The sequence below is a fragment of the Sinocyclocheilus rhinocerous genome, unplaced genomic scaffold (genome assembly GCF_001515625.1).
Source record: "Sinocyclocheilus rhinocerous isolate Xijiao unplaced genomic scaffold, SAMN03320098_v1.1 scaffold1214, whole genome shotgun sequence".
NCBI classification, from domain to species: domain Eukaryota; kingdom Metazoa; phylum Chordata; class Actinopteri; order Cypriniformes; family Cyprinidae; genus Sinocyclocheilus; species Sinocyclocheilus rhinocerous.
Window position 1 is genome coordinate 482,720 of NW_015627891.1, and position 19,777 is coordinate 502,496.

At 36.7% G+C, this 19,777-nt stretch overlaps 1 protein-coding gene across 6 annotated transcripts in view; it reads right to left on the reverse strand.

Moving 5' to 3' along the window:
* Nucleotides 1-7,778: 7,778 nt before the first annotated feature.
* The window catches only part of LOC107736817 (serine/threonine-protein phosphatase 2A 56 kDa regulatory subunit epsilon isoform-like), a 40,781-nt gene continuing 28,782 nt past the window's right edge, over nt 7,779-19,777 (reverse strand). For all 6 annotated transcript variants that reach the window (XM_016548181.1, XM_016548180.1, XM_016548174.1 and 3 more), the window contains 11 exons: nt 18,285-18,386; nt 17,659-17,751; nt 17,418-17,548; nt 17,276-17,335; nt 14,865-14,973; nt 14,725-14,778; nt 14,583-14,633; nt 14,314-14,433; nt 13,936-14,063; nt 10,322-10,423; nt 7,779-10,200 (listed from right to left, as the gene is read on the reverse strand). In XM_016548181.1, coding sequence (XP_016403667.1) covers nt 10,101-10,200; nt 10,322-10,423; nt 13,936-14,063; nt 14,314-14,433; nt 14,583-14,633; nt 14,725-14,778; nt 14,865-14,973; nt 17,276-17,335; nt 17,418-17,548; nt 17,659-17,751; nt 18,285-18,386 — 1,050 coding nt within the window. In that variant the 3' untranslated portion in view covers nt 7,779-10,100. The remainder of the gene's footprint in view (nt 10,201-10,321; nt 10,424-13,935; nt 14,064-14,313; nt 14,434-14,582; nt 14,634-14,724; nt 14,779-14,864; nt 14,974-17,275; nt 17,336-17,417; nt 17,549-17,658; nt 17,752-18,284; nt 18,387-19,777) is intronic.

The following is a 19,777-nucleotide window of genomic DNA, read 5'->3' on the forward strand; positions in this document are numbered from 1 at the left end:
AAGAGAAAAAGAAAGTGCCGGTGTTTCCAGACTGGGACACAATTTCACAGTACAATTTAGGTGAGTACGTGTATTTGGTTATTATCAGTTTGCTTGACTGTAATTAAAGCAGCGTCAGCAATACAATATTATGACAAAAATAGCGATGTAGGCCTAGCGTTTCGACACACAAATCCGCAATTGTTTTGTCCGCTAATTGTGTTTTTCCGGAAAATCGACTGTTTTGAAAATTTGAGCTGCTGTCAAGCTAATGAAAAACATATTTAGTAACGTCGCAACTTTTTTAAAATTACTGATTTTTTAAAATTGTAATAATTTTTCACAGTATTACTGTTTTTACTACATACATATGGAAATAGGAGATGCTTGGTAAGTTAGCCAGAACATAGCCTAATTTTTTTTCAGTGAGATTGGTTCATATTTGGCCTTATATTTGGTTTGACCAGCACAGTTGTGTAGAAGCTTCAGACTTGCATTTTCTAATGTTCAAAATGCCTTCCCCAAAGTGACTGATGTTTTACCAGGTTTCTCCCTGGGAGAAATCACAACCCCACACACACATCATCATCACCAGGAAGATTACGTAAGTCTAATGAAGGGGAGATGAGCTCAGGAGAGAGTAGGAAGACCATCTTTGTTTTCAGCCATTAACAAGACAGATAATTAGGGATTGTCGACCGGATGCGCATTCAGAAGTTTTCCCCAAGACTAGTCATGCAATGTTTCATCATGTTAATAAGAGCGTTATTTCACACCATGACATTACAACGGTGTTGTAAATCATCACTTGAATGAAGGTTTTGTTCTGCCACTGATCACAACAGAAAGCGAGCCATGCAGGGATAAAAGAGGGGGAAATAAAACATGAAAAAAGAGACAAACAAAGAGAACAACAAGAAACAGTCTCAGTAAAAAAAAAAGAAAAAAGACAAGAAAGAGAGAGACAGCGTGGATATGTGTGGGCCAGTGTTGTATTTATTTTAGAAACAGGAGTGGGTGGATCTCACGGTGTGCATCACCATATTACATTCAGAAAAAACATTTCATAGCATAATCCTCAGAAAAAAACAACATGATAAAAAGAGCTTGACCTGTTTTATCATTAAAAATGATTATCTATATTATATATAAAAGTTCCATACTACCTGACAGATATGAGTCAGGTGTCATTACATACCTCATATCTTAAAGGTATAACTGACCCAAAAACAAACTTAGAGGGAAGGGATAGGGCTGGTCTCCAGTCCATCATTTAATGTCTTGTGAAGTGAAAAGCTGCATGTTTGTAATATAATAAACAAATCCATCAAGACATTTTTAATTTCAAACATTGTATCCTCTATCCTTAATATTGCTTTCTCCAGTAACAAGAGTCCAAAACAGTTCTAAACAAATATGTTGGAGGATTTTGATGTGAAATGGCAACAAGGGGTCAACTTTTTCACCGGAGGAAGCATTATTATGGATTATGGACTTATATTTTGGCCAGATGCAATGGTTTAAAGTTAAAACGATGGATCTGTTTTTTTTTTGTTTGTTTTTTTACAAACACTCAGCTTTTCACTTTACAAGATGTTAATTGATGGGCTGGCGTCGTGTGGATTATTGTGATGTTTTTATCAGCTGTTTGGGCTTTCATTCTGACGGCACCCATTCACTGCAGAAGATCTATTGCTGATCAAGTGATGTAATGCTAAATTTCACCAAATCTGTTCTCATAAAGAAATGTCTGGCCTGAAGGCGAGTATATTTTCAGCAAATTTTCGTTTTTGGGTGAACTATTAATTTAATGAAGAAAGCAAAAATCCCTTGACTCACCTGTTAAGGGACACAATTGTGATTTTCCCATACATTTTGACATATTCCAGCATCCTCATTGGTCCTGAAACAAAAGTAGTGTCAATGAGATTATAGCATTAGTGGAGTATTATTATTATTATTTGTTTGACAACAATGTTGTTCTAGGATACACAACAGATACTGAACCAAGAATATGTCCTACCTGGGAATATCACAGTCACTGAAGGGACAAATAGATGTTGCTGTCTAGGTACAGACTCTGTTGACCTTTAGGACATTAAAATAAGGCAAACACTCGAAAAAAGCAATAACTGTATGTTATGGTTCCAGATATGAGATAATTCTTGATGGTGTCCCAGTCTCCATGACACACTAACTGTGGAGCATCTTACACAATCACTGGGTTAAAACCTAACAAAACAGACTGCGTAAAATGGGGTGAATTTATAATAATAATAAAAAAAAGGCAATTTCACACTGGAGAAACAGCAGACACAAGAACTGTGTGACAATTGTGACCTGAATATACTCCAGTTATATCACAGGTCTAAATTTTAAAATCACTTTCGATCAGATTGAAAGTGCATGAATTTAAAGTAAGATCCCAAAATACATGGATTTGATCCTATGTTAAATGTGAGAAACAAATTGCCATAAACTGCAAAAAAAACAGAAAAAAAAAGACGTGCATGTCTTAGTTAATTTGGAAGATCCTAATTACAATGTAAGCATCAATATTTCAATAGCTGTACACTCTTTTAACACATTACCCGTTATTTGGAATAAATGCTTACATAATCAGTTATGCAAATCAGAATCTGAAAGACTTTGCCAACCTCACATTACTCAGTCTTTGAATCATTTTTTTCCCTCCAGAATTGTCGCTTAAATTCACAGGTCTCCAGACAATTTTTTTTATGGACGGCCCACCCTCCCAGGGTTACTAAATATTTTAGAGGACTTTAATCAAGCCCAAGATAACTTTATAGGCTACTGTTGCTATAAGGACCTAAAACACTCCATAACCCATGGTTATATAACTAGCGAATTTGAGTAAACCAGAAAAAAAATTCTCTAAATCTGCACTTTTCTGGCTATGGAGGAAAAATTAACTTGTTCATACAATAACAAATGAATCATGACAATAATTTTACTCTTCCATCATATTGACTGTGGCCAAGTGTAGTTAAGTGAGATTTTTTAAAATGCTGAAAAAAACAACACACATTATTAACCAGTTTAAACTGGCTTCATGGTCTTAGATGGTTTAAACTGGTCTCCCAGACTGAGTTGTTGTTCATATAGTTTAGCTTGTTAACATGCCCAAAACCCTGTTTTATTTTATTTTCAGCAGAGATGTAATGAATGGAAAGGACTTATGAGCAAAAGTTGCAGTTACTTTGGAAGCTCCTCTTCTCCAGTTATCAAGACCGACAAAGAAAAGATTTTGCTTCTTTCTAAACTGGTTCACTTAAAGGTATTGTTCACCCAGAAATGAAAATTACCCCATAATTTACTCACCCTCAAGCCATCCTATATGACTTTCTTATTTCAGAGGCATATAATCGGAGTTATATTTAAAAATGTCCTGGCTCTTCCCAGCTTTATAATGGCAGTGAATTCAGTCCAATAAACTGCATCTATCCATCATAAAAAGTGTCCCACACAGCTCCGAGGGGTTAATAAAGGCCTCCTGAAGCAAATCGATCTGTTTCTGTAAGAAAAATATCCATATTTAAAGGGGTCATATGATGCGATTTAAATTTTTCCTTTCTCTTTGGAGTGTTACAAGCTCTTGGTGCATAAAGAAGATCTGTAAAGTTGCAAAGACTAAAGTCTCAAATCCAAAGAGATATTCTTTATAAAAGTTAAGAGTCAACCACGCCTACCTAAAATGGCTCGTTCTAACACGCCCTCACATGTCTACGTCACGATATGGGAAGATTTACATAACGCCACCCAAATGTTTACGCAAAGAAGGCGTAACTTTTATTCTCGCTGTAGTATTGTTGTTGCCGCCATGTCGTGAAGGCGCTGTGTGTTTCGTTGTGAATGTGAAACTACTTTGTGTGGACGAAGCGGAGTCCAGCACGGGGTCGTCACATGTGCCACTCCTTCGTCGAATCCGCCGGCCGCGCCATTCTCAAGCCCGTCCGCCTCTGCTCACTCAAGCCGGCCTCCGCTCACTCTAGGCCTCCGGTCTCCGCTCGCTCAAGGCCGCGGGGTGTGACGCTGTTTCGTTGTGAAAGCGAAACTACTTTGTTTGGCCTTCCAAAAAAGGGAACACGACTAGAAATCAGTGGTTAAGTTGTATTTACAACACTGTTCCAGAACACTTCAACCCAAATATTCAGATGTGTGCAGCACATTTTATGGAGGACTGTTTCCTGATCCTGGAAAAGTAGACTACAATGCCGGCTGTTCTGACTCAAAGACTGTAAGTACGTCTTTTATATTTAAAGAGTTTTTATATTTTATATATTTAAAGCGAGTTTTTTGGCCAGTGTAGAGTAGGGCTTGTTGTTTGTCATTTCTCCGATCACAAATGCAGACATGGTTTTAAGTTTACGCGGCGCGATGCAACGCAACACGTAAAAAGACAGTATAAGTCATTATAATCCATAATTATGTCCCCACTGGATGCAACAAATGCCTCGTTTGTAATCGGTTTTAATGTTTTTGTCTCGTCGCTCCAGCCCTAAATACACAAAATAATGTTCTTTTTAGCAGCATCATATGACCCCTTTAAAACTTTATAAACCTTAATCTCTAGGTTCCGCTAACTGTCGTGCGCGCGTTCACGAGAGTGGCCCTGTCCCAAATCGCACCCTAACTTGTGGTCTTCCTCTTAGTCCCCACTTTCATGTCAGAGGAAGACCGCGAGTTAGGGTGAGATTTGGGACAGGGCCGATCTCTCTTCTGTCAGGTAGATGTCTGCTGCGGAGCTCGCCCCAGTGCAGGCTCGGCAGAAGTGCACATCGAGGGCGCATAGCGGCTGCAAAGGGGGCGCTCGTGAGCACTTTTCTGAAAGCTAAAATGACGAATGGGACACGGAGGCTGCTTCCTGATCCTGGGAGAGTAGACAACAGTGCCGGCTGTTCTGACTCACAGACTGTAAGTACGTTTTTTATACCCCTTAACGCACACTAAATCCACAATATCTCGAATAAGACCCTGTCCCAAATGGCACACTAAACCCTAGCGGTCTTCCTCTGAGTCCGCACTTTCGTGACATAATGCCGCTTTGACTGTCGGGTAGAAGTCTGCTGCGGAGCTCACCCCAGTGCTCGAGGGCGGATAACGGCCGCAAAGGGGGCGCTCGCAAGCACCCTTCTGAACGCTAAAATGACAAATGGGACACCCTACGGTCTCGTGGACTTAATGGGCACGCGCACGCGGCGGCCATTGTAAGTCCGTAAGACTGCAAGTGCACATGAAGTGTTCCATTTGAGACAGGGCCTAATGCTCCAAAGCGGTATTCGAGGCTTAGTGTATCCCATCATGCATCATGTTGTGGAAATAAATCGTGAGACTTTTTGCCGAGATCTTTTGAGAGGTCATGGAAACCTTTCCAATACATGTTAAATATTAATAATAGTAAGATATTACATATACTTTGGTAGTAAAACAAAGAGTTGCACGTTTTATTGGTGCAAATGAGTATTGTGAACCCATCAGGTAATGAAAAGATCTACACACACTTGTGGTCTTCATGCTCATTTGAACACTTGGACCAAATATAGGAAATATGTCATATAATTAGTCAAGTGGTCAAGTGCAAAGACCGCAAGTGCAGGTATTTGGACAAGGGGTAAGTGTGCCATTTGGGACATTGCCAGTGGCGTTCCAGTCAAAGCGTAAGCTCCGGTGAGAAGTGACGAACGCGGAAGCGCAGACAGAGCAAAATAAAACACAGGTCATGAATTAGAAGTAAAAAAACGAGAATTTGTAAAGAAAAATGTTTTTGGATTGCGATATAAGCCAAGAGGAGACTGGTTTTCCTGTGCTAAACAAATGAAACTTTGCTTCCTTTGCTCCTGTAAACAAAACTTGGTTCTCGCGAGACTCATATATTCTCACCCAGGGGTGTTGCTAGGGTCAGAGAGCCCCTGAGAAAAAGAAATGGTGATCCCCTGAGATCCTCGAGATGGCGATCTGACTATTTAAACATAAAACAAGGGCTAAAAACAACCACAAGTAGTGCAGTTAATCACTTAAACAGGACATTAATGTTCTACTATTATTATTACTATATAAAACATTAAACAAAATAAGAAATATCACTATTGTAATAACATTGTTTCACTATTATATACAAAACAGAGTATTTAAGAATAAATATAGTAATTATTCCATCATTGTATTTTACAGAAAACTGCAGGGTGACCTGTTAACATGCAGGGAGCCATAACTATCAATCTTTAGAAACGTCTAAGGTTTTATTATAAAATATTAAATTATTATGATTAAAAAAAATCTGTGACAGTAATTTCTTAATTTTTGTCAGGAAATCTTATGCATTCATTGAGAGAAAAAAAACAACTCCTGTACACTTCTCTACACTGGAGAAAAACGTATGGATATGGATGATTACTTGCAATTTCTTTAGCGAACGTGTTATTTTTCCTATTTTTTACCCAAAATAGGGTGTTGTGAGCATTAGTAAGTACACACATGTAATGTAATGTCTGTTTCAGTACAGAAACATGTCAATGCATACGATTGCGACAATATATAGTTTATCCGTGTTCTTCAAGCCATCTGGGGCAGTATTATAATAAAGAATATTTATAATGCAATGTTAATCGACTCTATCACTGTAGAATACTATAAAATAGCATGATTTCTGCCTCATCCCTGATATGAAACCACGTCAGATCACAAAGTTATTGGAAGTTATTAGGAAGTTATTTCCAACACTCGACTGATGTTATTAAGTGAATTTGGACTAAAACATTTCATTAAATGTTCTCTTTGTTTAACAACAGATTTGTAAACAGGCTCACACACATTGCAAAACTGTATCACACGCGTGCTGCTGAATTTATTCATCACAGAGACTGATTTTTTCGGTCTTTTGGATTGCGCTGTAAGGTAAGAGGTAATCTACTACAGACAGCAGGGTAAACTGCTTTGGTTTTCTGGATTTCTAATACTTGGAGAACAAATTAAAGTTATTAAACATTTTATTTGGTAAGTGAAACATGTTCCATCTTCAAAAAGATAAGGGGCTTAGGCCCCCTCGCGACTCAGCTGTTCTCACTGAAGCTTAGGTTACGCCTATGTCATCCGCTGAATCGCCACTCTCTCGTGAACGTGTACACCAGTTAGTGGAAGCTAGAGATTACGGTTTATAAAGTTTTAAATATGGATATTTTTCGTACAAAAACGCATCGATTCGCTTCAGGAGGCCTTTATTAACCCCCCGGAGCTGTGTGGGACACTTTTTATGATGGATGAACGCAGTTTATTGGACTATTGAATATCACCCATTCACTGCCATTATAAAGCTTGGAAGAGCCAGGACATTTTTTAAATAGAACTCCGTTTGTAGTCATCTGAAAGAATAAAGTCGTATACACCTAGGAGGATGGCTTGAGGGTGAGTAAATTATGGGGTAATTTTCATTTTTGGGTGAACTATCCCTTTAAACATCCAAAAGAGGAGTCCATTAGTGTCAATGCAGACACTAACTTAAGAGGTGCATTGTCTGAACTAAGCGGTACGTGTCCCGTCCATTTACTGGGGACCCATATTAGAGGGTATTATAATCACTGGAGGCTAATTGACTTTTAGAGGAGAATTAAAAGAAAATAAATGCATAATAATAAATGACAATAAATAATAAAAATTATTTATTTACTTTCATTTTGTTCCAAGCCTCCCACCCCCCTCCTCAAAAAAACAAAACAAAAAAAAAAAACAGGTTTTGATTCTGAGGGTGAAATAATTTTAATTTCTGAATGAACTGTCCCTTTAAGAACATTTTTCTTTTTTCTAAAAAGTACTGCTATGCTCGTTTCCAGGGGTGACGCTAATTAAAGTAAGCAGTCACCCACATACACCTTTCCTTCCTATCCTTTCCTCTCCTTCCAACTATCTGACAGGTTAATGCTCAAACTGAAAGAATAAAGCCTGCATACGCGTCTTAAGTACATATATACCTGCCAAATTCAGAGCAGCCCTGAATCCTTTAACCCCTCAGGAAAAGTCCTGCCAAATCCTACAAGCTCATAATTTAGCATGCAAACCATTAGGAAAAACACGATGGACCTGCATCAAAAGACTACTTGCACAAAGGTTGAAAAGAGTTTATAATGCACATCCAATGTTTTCTACAAAAGCAAAAGTATTGTTGTTGGCTGGTTTGAAAATTTTTAATGTTGAGCTCTGCTGCACTCTTGTGGAAGAATTTGGTGAGTAAAGGGCTGGAAAGAGAGTAATACTGAATTTACAAACACACTACACATGGTCCTATAAACAATTGGTCAGTCACACTGATTTAAAGTAAAAGGGTCAACTGAAAACGAACATACTCTTATTTATTCACCCTCTAGTCATTCTAAATTCAAGCTATGCAGTGTGTTTACCCTGCAGAAAACAAAAGGAGAAATTTTGAAAAACCATTACAAAGATTGTGCAACAAAATTGTATTCATAGTGGTCAGGTTCAGACCGGTTTTGTGAAGCTGAAAAGATCCACTTTAAAAGAATGGAACAGTTAATAAAACAAAAGGTCATGAAAATTATTCAGTTTTACCACTTAAAAAAAATTTAACAAGTTGTGAATATGAACCATTTCACAATTTCAAGCTGCAATAATGGCCTATGTAAAAAGTGTTTTCACATGGCTTTGGTGGTCAATACAGATACCCTTTCTTTTACGCTTTTATCATCCGCGCCACAAATAAGGCAAATGTGCATTTCATCTTTATCACAAAACAAGTTTAATTTAATATCTCTTTATTTTTTAAAATAATTAAACATTTGTATTTATCCGACCCTTTTTAACTTTTGTAATCGTTTGATGTCTGGGGCTTTCTAAAGCACAGGTTAAATTCTGACAAAGCTCACCACAGCATCAGTCCTCCACAATCCCCCTCTCACTCCCCCCCAATCAGCAACTAAGTAAAAAAAAAGGAAGAAAGAACAAATTCCACTTGGTCAAAAGAAAAAAAAAGAAAAAATTCCAGACAAAATTTTTTTTTTAAATAAACCCAAAACAAATTAGAAGTGAAACCCAAGAAAGAGAGAAAGAAAGAAAAAAAACCCCAAGAGGCTATGTTCAATCTTTCCTCATCATATACTGGATTCTCCTAAAGAAAAATATGCTAAAGGCTCTACTAGATACAGAGTATCAAAGTACTCTGTACAGTATACAGGTACTTAACACTGTAAGAAACTCCCTCACACACTCGAATGCAGAATGTGTGTGCGCACGTGCAGTTCGATTTCTCATGACAAGCGGTTTTGCTGCTGGAATTCTGGACACCCGCTCAAATGTGTGTGTGTGTGTGTGTGTGTGTCCCATTTTCTGGTACCAGTACCAGACTGGTGCTAAAGAGTCCAAACGAGTGTACCGGACGGCACATTTGGACAGAAAAAGAACGAAAAGGGGGGAAAAGCGAGAGCTGGTGAGTATTCATGACTTCCTCTTCTTTGCTGGATACTGCATAGTGTCCTCTGCATCCCCTTAAGACGTCTACAATCCAGACCTGCTGCGTTTATCCAGATGTTAACAGATAATCAAAGGTCAAGGGTAGACGATTCTGGTTTCAGATATTCAGGACACACAGGTGGCGAATGTTGATCCAATTCAGAGACATAAAGAGGAAAAGAAAGATCGGGGAAGAGAAAGGGACATAGAGAGGGGGCAAGTGAGGAAAGAGAGAGAGAGAGAATTGAGCTGGTGTTGTTCAGTAATGATGGCCGAGGTATGTCAGATCGGTGGGTTCAGATTCTCTGTTTGTTTGATTTTCTTTACAGCAGTCATTCATTTCAGTCCTACTGTCTGTTCAAAATCCTTCCCCCTCCAGTGCGGGTTTCTCTTGTTTTTTTTTTGCTTATTTTAATTTTTTTATTTCCTTTTCTAGTCACGTTCTTTTTCGGCATAATATTTTTAAGGGGGAAAAAAGAAGATAAAATAAACTTATTTACAGTGCTTTTGAAATAATGAGACTGACGAGGTGAATCTACGGTAAAGTAAGTCGCACAAATACAGAAAGGAAAAAAAAATGTGGCCAACGTTCCCGAGCACATGGTGGTGGCGTTGGAAAAAAGCGGTCCAGGAGAGGCGCGTCGTTAAGTGGGAATAATTCCGTCGCTCTGGAGGCTTCTCTTTAACTCCAGATCCTCCAACCTCTTCCACAGCTCCTCTCTCTCCTTCTCTTTTTTCTTCTCTCTGAGGAATGACAGATGGAACAAAAATGCAAATAAAGGTGAGGTATGTTTAACACTGCATGTATAAGCAGCATGAAAATGTCACAAAAGTAATGAATCAAATAAATAAATAAACAGCTCACCTCTGACGATCTGACTTGTAAGTGGACGTGAGTTCATCAAACAAAGTGCTGTTCATTTCCATGAAGGCCTTCAGAACATTATAGACTAAAGCTACTATGGCCCTGAAAGCGGAAAAAGAGAAAGAATTAAACCATTTAAGCATGATTGGACAGGAAATGATTAATCCAGTTAATGCTGGACAGTGAGGACAGTGTTGTGTTGTGTATATCACATACAAATATACTAAATGTTTACATGGAGGCTGTGAAAGTACACTACTGTTCAAAGGTTTGAGCACAGTAAAGTTTTTTAAAATGTTTTTGAAAGAAGTCTCTTATGCTCACCGAGACTGCATTTATATGATAAAAAAAAACAGTAAAAACAGCTATATCCTGAAATATTACAATTTAAAGGGGTCCTATTATGCCAGTTTTGAATTGAATTGGGACTGGCTTTTGCTACTATCAGACCCATTTAAAGATATTTGTGACACTTTGTTTGGTTCAACTGATTAATTCACCAACTAATCTAAACTAAACTAAATTAATCAAAAGAACTTGGGTAAATCAACTTTACTGGACTTAATTTTAACTAATGCATCTCATAAGTTTATTGCAGTTGGTGTCTTTTGTAATGACATTTGTGATCACTGTGCAGTTGTCTGTGAGAAATTGTAAGATTCCTAAGAGTTCATCGCATTTTATTTATAAACGATTTTTTAAGCATTCTAACGAACATGCTTTTATGTATGATCTTTTTAACAGTGATCTGGGTTTTATTTTGTGTATGCCAGACGTAATCTTAGCTTGGGGTTATTTTAAAAAGATCTTTCTAACAATGTGATAAGCATGCTCCTCATAAATGTTTTAGGATGGCAAAGACAATCCTTGGTTCAGTGATGCTCTCTCTACCCTTATTAATCAGAGAAATGTTGCCTGGGCCAAGGCGAAGAAATCAAATGATTCAATAGATTGGCGTTATTATAGAGCATTACGAAATATCTGTACTAAATCAATAAAAAATGCAAAACGTGATCCGTGGTCAATGAAAATTTAAATAATCCTACAAAACTTTGGAAGCTAGTTAAATTTACCTCAGCATCAAGTTTATCAGTTAAAGTCCCAAGAATCTTTTGGTTATGATGAACATTGTCCTAGGAAAGTATTTCATTTCTCTCCCATTACAACATCTCAGGTTTACAATGCTTTAGTGAAATTAGATATTAAAAAATCAGCAGGAGTTGATCAAATTGAACCTTATTTTTTAAAAATAGCTGCTGGTGTTGTGGCAGAGCCAATAGCTTCGATTTTTTATTTAAGTTTAATTTCAAATACTATCATTTAAGTTTAATTTCAAATACTATACCGAAAACGTGGAAGTCGGCGACAGTTGTTTCATTACTAAAAAGTGGAGATCCTTCTGATCCTAATAATTATCGTCTTATTTCCAGATAGCCAGTTTTAGCTTAAGTATTTCAATTATTGATAAATGACCAATGAAACATTTTTAATGGATAATAATGTCCTTAATGATTACCAATCAGGTTTTAGTACCATAACTGCATCTCTGTTAGTTACAAATGACCTTATAGATAGCAAAAAGTCCTGTGCAGCATTATATATTGACTTTTCGAAAGCCTTTGATTCCGTTGGCATAATTTATTGCTACAGAAACTTAGGTCTATAGGTATTAGTGAAGCTGCTCTAAAATGGTTTGATGACTACATTTCTGAACGCACCCAGTGTGTAAGTTTAGAAAATTACAATTCTCCTTTTCTCAAAGTTAAAAAAAGGAGTTCCTCAAGGATCCATTTTATCTCCTATTTTGTTTACATTTTTATCAATGGCTTTGGTGTGGACTCCGCTAATATACACCTGTATGCCGATGATACAATTATTTATTGTGCAGCATCAAGCTCTACTGAATCTACAAAAGGCGTTTAATTAATGTAACATTCGTTGTTAAAATTCAAGTTGGTTTTAAATTTAAAAAAAAAGACAAGGTACATGATTTTTAGTCATACTTATTCTAAAAACAGGTTTGGCAATTTCAACTTTAGATGGCACTGAAATTGAAATTATAAATTATAAATATTTAAGCATATGGTTGGATGAAAATCTAGCTTTTAACATCCACATTGACAACTTACTGAAGAATCTGGCCAAAATTGGGGTTCCTTTATTGCTTCAAAAATTGCTTTCCCTATAAGGTTAGAAAAAACTATAATTTTTTATATATTATTGATTATGGTGATCTTGTTTATATGCATGCAGCTTCGTCTTTGTTAAGGAAACTGGATTCTGCTTATCATACTGTATTTCGTTTTATATGTGGTGCAGAACCACGTACACATCACTGTATACTTTATGAATCTGTAGAATGGTCATCTTTACAACATAGGAGGAATTTACACATGTATATATCTATTGCTAAGGCACTTCATGGTAAATTACCTTCTTATATTTCAAAATGTTTAACTTTTTATTCAAACAGTTATTGTACTAGATCTCAGCTACATTTTCGAATAAAAGGTACCCTCACAATTTGGTAAACATGCTTTTTCTTTTTATGCCCCTTTGGGCATGGAATGACATGCAAAACATACTTAAACTAGAGTTCTTGCCACCTTTGACTGCTTTTAAACGTACTTTGAAATCTGTTTTAAAAGAGACTTGTTGCGCTTTTTTTTTGTATTATTGACTGTGTTGTCTGACTATAGTTTTGTCTTTTTTTGGAAACTTTGTGTGTTGCCATCTTAACCAGGTCTCCCTGGAATAGGGACAAGAGATAATGATATCTCAATGGGATCTTTCTGGTTAAATAAAGGATAAATAAATACATTTTAACTTCCTTTAGCATGTAATGTTGCTGTTTGTGCATGAAAAAGATCTGCAAAAGTTACAAAGCACATGAACTCCCTCAAATGCATCGATTGCAGTCCTGAGTTTTCTTCGGGAACGTACATGTCAAAATATCCCTCATTTAAATAATTCCCGCCCAAGGCATATACAAAAAAAAATAAGAGGCGGCGTGGCCTGCTTGAAAACCTCGGTGTTGTTGTCATGTCCAAAAGATGCCGTTTCACACATCTAATATACTGAAACACAAGCAATTTTTCCCCAGGCATTTACATTTACAGACATTACTGACTGTTTCTGTGAACTTTGTGTTTTTTTTTGACATAACAACCTTGTGTGAATTTGACAGTTTGCACAAAAGAGCCAGCTCATGCTTTATGTGTGTTGGCTCAGAAAAATAAGTATTCTTATAAAAATCTTACTTACACCAAGCATTTGAAAAGTAGTGTATAGAATGTTTAAAATTATATCTCTGTTAAAGTAAAAAAAAAAAAAAAAATCACAAAACCAATCCTTGCAAAAGTGTGTATTTAACTACTTTTGAATTTAATTATAAATTAAATTTATTAATTTTATTACAATAAAATTTTATTAAATAATTAATTTATAACATTTTAAGGGTCTTCCACCAAGTGACCTGAGAGAGAGAGAGAGAAAATTGAAGAAAAAACAAGGAATGTGATTGGGACAAGAGAAGCTCTATGAAACTATTTAAAACTATCAGAGATGGCAGTGGTGTTGTTAAATAACATAAGAAAACTATGGGTTTGACTCACGGGTTCCAGTGTTCTTTGGAGATCCGGTACAGACTTGTGAACATTATAGGAAGAATCACATTGGAGTTCTCCTCAATCAGACTCATGATGTACTCATTATTCCAGTAGTACAGAGCTCTCTCAGCCACCTGGACACACATACACACAATTTGAGTGCTTTCTAAGCTCATAATATGATGTATATTGATTTTGAATTTTCAATTGCTGCATGCATTTATAAGCGGATTCCCTTAAAGCGCAAAATTGTGGTGAGAACTGTCCTGTCCTGAAATAGAGGGTTTCATGACTCATAAAAACTAAACATTGTTTATTCTGGCAGCATAACTATACTTGGGCCGGGTTTGATTCAGTCTTAGACTAGAGTGGATTTGTGCAGACCTGAAAATGAGGGCTGGAGACACATTTGGAGATCTGTTTGAAGAGAGGGTCCTGGATCTTCACAAACTGTGTGGGCTCAATCACATCCAGAATCTCCTCCAACTCACCTAGGAACATGACCTACACACACATCAATGCAGACAATCAGAGAAGCAGATATAGAACATCAGTGAATCCATCCTACATCGTCATCAATACTGCCCTGAAATCATGACTGATCAACCTCATGCTGTGAATAAGCTCTATTCAGGAGACTGCATCTATCTCACCTCTTTCTGACTACAGGTTTTAGGCCAGAATTTCAGCAGACCTCCGATAACCTGTTAGAAGGGGAAAAAACATGACACTGATTAAATAAATGAAAAAAAAAAAAAAAAAGAAGAGCGATGATTAGTGAAAGGCTGCACTCACTGGTTCTGTTAATGCAGGGTCTTTTTCTAGGAACTGTACAATACAATACGCCAGCTGCAAAAACAACAGTAATGTCACTGACAGGATAAACAGGAAGTGAACACATAATACTCATCTGAATGTTTTAACACAGGCAGTACCTGTGCATGGAAAAGTGAGAGGCTTCTGACGGTGTGAAGAGGAATCAAAACTTTCACCAGAAACTGTTTGTGCTCAGCCTTCAGCGGCAGAGCGAAACCATTGATGATGCTGACAGGAGACAAACACAACTTTCACTAACAGCATTCTTGGATTGCTCAACCCTGAATTTATCGCCACATTCAGAAAAATGCAAAACTTAGTTTCATTAAATCATCAGGGATTTCTTGCTAATTTAATCATATTTCACGGAAATTGTGCGATAACTTCCAGTTATGAAGTTTTATAAGCACGACAAAAGCTGCAGTGGATGTCAAGATGTGTAATACTGTACAAATATGGACACTGTTTTTTATGGTGCTTTACAGCCCCTGGAAACTATGTTTTTTCTGTATGGAAACAAATGCGCTTGTCATATAATACCATGAAGGTGAATAAAACTATTTTTATTTTCGGAAGAACCTTCCCTTTAAGAATGTTTAGATGATCAAGAATAACTCACATTTTATGTAAAAGAAAATCCCAACTGTTAGTTAATTGCAATTATATAATTATGTTAAGTGACTGAAATGATGTAAATAGCAAACTTAGGGTGTGTGAATGGCATGACTTTTTTGTCAAGCGCAAACCCTGCCCTGCCATTACTAAAGATTCCATTGGTCATGTCAATGACAGTGCTAATTGCCCATACAACTCTTAACACCGTGTCTACACCGGCTACGAGCAGCGAACCTATTATAATTAGTGATGCTGTCTACACTGGATGTGGCGCGACAAATTCCCGACAGTAAACTGCTGCCTCATTCTATTTATGATGTACTGACACAAAGTTCAAATGATTTGCAATGGTCGCTTTGTCGCATCCAGTGTAGACAGCCTCTAGCTGTTGCGGCGCAGCATGACAACGGTCGCGACCGGAAAAAAATCAAAATCAAACACCAAACCTTAATTTGTGGAACATACTGATAGACAAAGATGGGTAGATTACTTACAAATTGTAGCCCATTACTGATTCCAAATTAAAGGACAAAAAATTAGTTAGTAACATAATCCATTACACATTTTAGGTAATATAATCAGATTACTTTTAGATTACTTTTCACCTAACTCGTTTATCAAATTGATTTAAATAGGAAATCTTGTACCAAATTGATATAAAAATGCAAAGAAAAAAAAATTTATTCCATTCGTTGTTACTGACAACATGAAGTGCATTAAACATTACATTACTTCAAGGTTTCCTAAACTGGGGTTTGTGAAGGAACTGCAGGGGGTTTGTGGGTTTAATGAAAAGCAAATATATCATAAAAATATTAAATTAAAATAAATAATTTTAAAATAACATCAATCAAAATAAAACAATATTTTATTTGTTTACCTGCATGTCATGTAAACATGATAATTAATGATCATTAACCAATGTCAGAGAACCATGAACATGCAAATGTGATACTTAATTATTAACTTATGACTTTAAAATCTCAAGGGTACTTCAAGTAAATATGTGACCTTGGACCACAAAACCAGTCATAAGGGTCAATTTCTCGAAATTGAGATTTATACATCAGTGGTCCAGAGTCACATATATTAGGTGAAAGAGGTTTAGCTGACAACAAAAAGCCTGTGAATCTCTGCATTGCATGTAACTAAGAAATGTGAATTTGTGCATTTTAATGTGTTTGAAAGACAAAAGCCTTCCAAAAACACATGGTTAGATAACCCACTGAGTGATACATTAAATAAATAAAAAATGAATGTGTTCATCAGTAGTTTATGCAATGTTGAAATGCTGAGAAAACACTTCTTAAAACTGAAATGATTTTATGTAAAGCTAGTGGTCAAATGCTGTGTGGCCACTCAATTTTCTGTGTAATTATAGCCACCCAACTAGTAGTGACTAGTCTTCGTGTGAATGACCACAAAACTGGAAGACTTTCTGAGCATATATAAGCGGTAGGCTATTTTAGAAAGGAAAATTTAAAAGATGAAACAGAAGAATGAGGGAGAGTCCAGAAATTATGAATAATGTATTGCTATTTTGTGAATAATATGTAATCATGTAATCAATAGAGTAACTGTAGTCTGATTGAGTATTTTAAATTGTAATTTTATCTAATTACAAGTACTTAATCTTTGGAATCTGATTACGTAATCCAGATTACATGTGATCAGTTACTATCCAGCTCTGCTGACAGGTATAGTTACTGTTTTTTTGCATTCAGCTCCATACACAATGTTTTTTTGTTTTTTTTCTACCTCGTAACCAATTAAATCAGCTGCGAGGTGGGATTTGACATGTTTGGGGAAATATTATATATATATATATATATATATATCTCACACATAAATGGCCATGTATGTAAGCTTAGCAGTTAAGAAAATTACATTGTGACTTTCAACAAGTACAACTCACCTTCCCAAAATCTCCAACAATTCTGCGACTCCATTGAAGTGCTCAGTTTCATAAACAAAACTAAGAATGAGAAAGAGAGATGAATGCTTGCACTTCATTCGTGCATGTGCATTAATATTATGTAAACTGTCATATCCCCCACCGTAGAAAAATATTATTAATCTGTTTTCGTATAAAAGCTCTTAGTCCCAGGAATTTTCCGTAGATTCTGTGTAAAACTGTCTTCAGGTAATCTCTCTCCCGTGGGTCCTCGCTGTCAAACAACTCCAGCAGCTGATAGGACAACAGATGGACAGCACATAAAAATGAGGGGGAAAACGATGATGAGCAAACACTAGTGAAAAAAGAAGGGACTGAGGAAATTTTTAAAAGAACACCCTCACCTGTAAGACAAATTTCTGGTCTATGTACTTTTTGGCAATGCTGGGTTGAAACTCCTGGCTCTCCAAAAAACGAATGAAGAACTCATACACCAGCTGAGAAGAGAAAAGAACGAGAGAGAGAGTTTGTGTTATTTGGTGGAGTTCTTTGAACTCAGCATGCATGCAAAGAAAGGGAAAAGGTCAAAGGTCATGGTTAAGTTGAGGTCACAGTCATAGGACACACTGCTACTGCCACCAGGGGTCATTGCCATTATAAAACAGGTTCACATGTCTGGGAATGTGGCTTTCATTATTGGATTTTTTTTTTTCCTTTTCTTTTTTTTTTAGATGAAGAAGACAAAAGCAGGGATTTATAACGAAACAAAAGAGAAAATTTTTACCAGGAAGATTCTCCTTGAGATATGCATCTCATTTCTAAAGGAGTCCTGGAAGCATTCAGTGAGTATACACACACAGAGAGGGTCAGAGTGTGCGTACAAACCCTCGAAAATACACACACAGACAAACATGCTGAAACAAATAAAACAGACAGGAGCTCTACACAAGGAGAGAGGGACCAGAGTACAAAACAATATTCTCAAGAACCAGCACCAATTACACACACACACACACACACACACACTCACCTGTAAATGTGGCCATGAAGCCTCTAGAGTGGGTTCATCCTCCTCTGGGTCAAACTCATTACTGTCACTGGGCGGAAGAGTTCGGAATATATTATAGGACACCTGAAGAAAAAAGAAGAAGAAAAAAAAAAGAGACGTAACGACCATAAAAATTACTGAATCAAATATTACAGACCACTCACCGACCGTCTGATCCATATTTCACACACACACAAAAAACAAGCTTTCTTAAAAGTCCAAGCTCTAATCAGATTGACTTTATGCAACTTCTGGGAATCATGGGTGCACAAGTTTGTAATGTAGCAGTCAACCTGAGGTGTGTTTCCCAAAAGCACTGTTAGCTAACTATGGTGGTCAATTCTATTGGTAACGGCGGAACTTAGAACATAGTTGCTTTTGGTATGCACCCCTGGTTGGAGTGTGTGTTTAAAAGCTGTTTTAGGTAAACATTATTTTAGATTTTATTTATTTATTTTTGCATGAAATGTATGTTCATTTAATTTGAGCACTTTTGCATATTGGTAAGGTGTGTGCGATATCACGATTATTGAGCGTGGACGATAAAAATGTCTCCATGATCTGCTTTTGAAGAAATATCGTAGTATCGTGCTACAGCGCACATTCTATCAGTTGCAGTTCTGGCATCTCCGTCTCAATATACTGTAGGGGAGAGCGGGGCACAAAGTAACACTTTTTGACTTTCTCAAATTGTGTAAATCCACACGGGGTTCACAGTATAATTTTTTTATCCACAGTAATAGTGTCTAGTACAAATATGTCGCTTTGTTTCATAATTACAGTGTATATGTTTTTCTTTATTTACCCTCAACAATGCTGTAAATTTGGTTATGCAAGCATGTGTGGAAATATTTAAACCACGTGTGTTACAACTTACCCCGCGTTACTTTGTGCCCCGCGCTCCCCTACAACGCGACATACATTCACATCAAATGTTAACTCAGCGGTTACACTCACGGGACACTGCTCTTATTTGCAATCACAAAAGTACATTATTTGCATGTGCTTTAAAGCATTGCCGGTTAAACATTTAATTTGCGTGCGGTTCTGACATGCAGTTCTTCTGAATGCGTACACCTGAAGCACACGCACACTAAAAGCCTGTCAAACAGCGCCTGAATACTGGACTAAGAAAGAAACTCATTCAGGTTTAAAACAACTTGAGAGTGAGTAAATGATGACAGATTTTTCATTTTTGGGTGAACTATCCCTTTAATGTTAATAAAACAACAAAACAACGATAGAAATCACTCACTGCTCTTGACTGAAGAACTTAAAAACAGTTGCTTTAATAAGAATCTATGTATAATTTATACAGTAAAGTGTATATAGTGTTTTATTTTTATATTTGTTCATTCAATTTCTTGAATGCTACTGCTAAATACACCTACTGTGCCTGGAAAATAAAGTACTGTTTGTTTTATTTGTATATTATGTGTATTTGTAACGTGTATCTTTGTTCTTATTTTTTAATA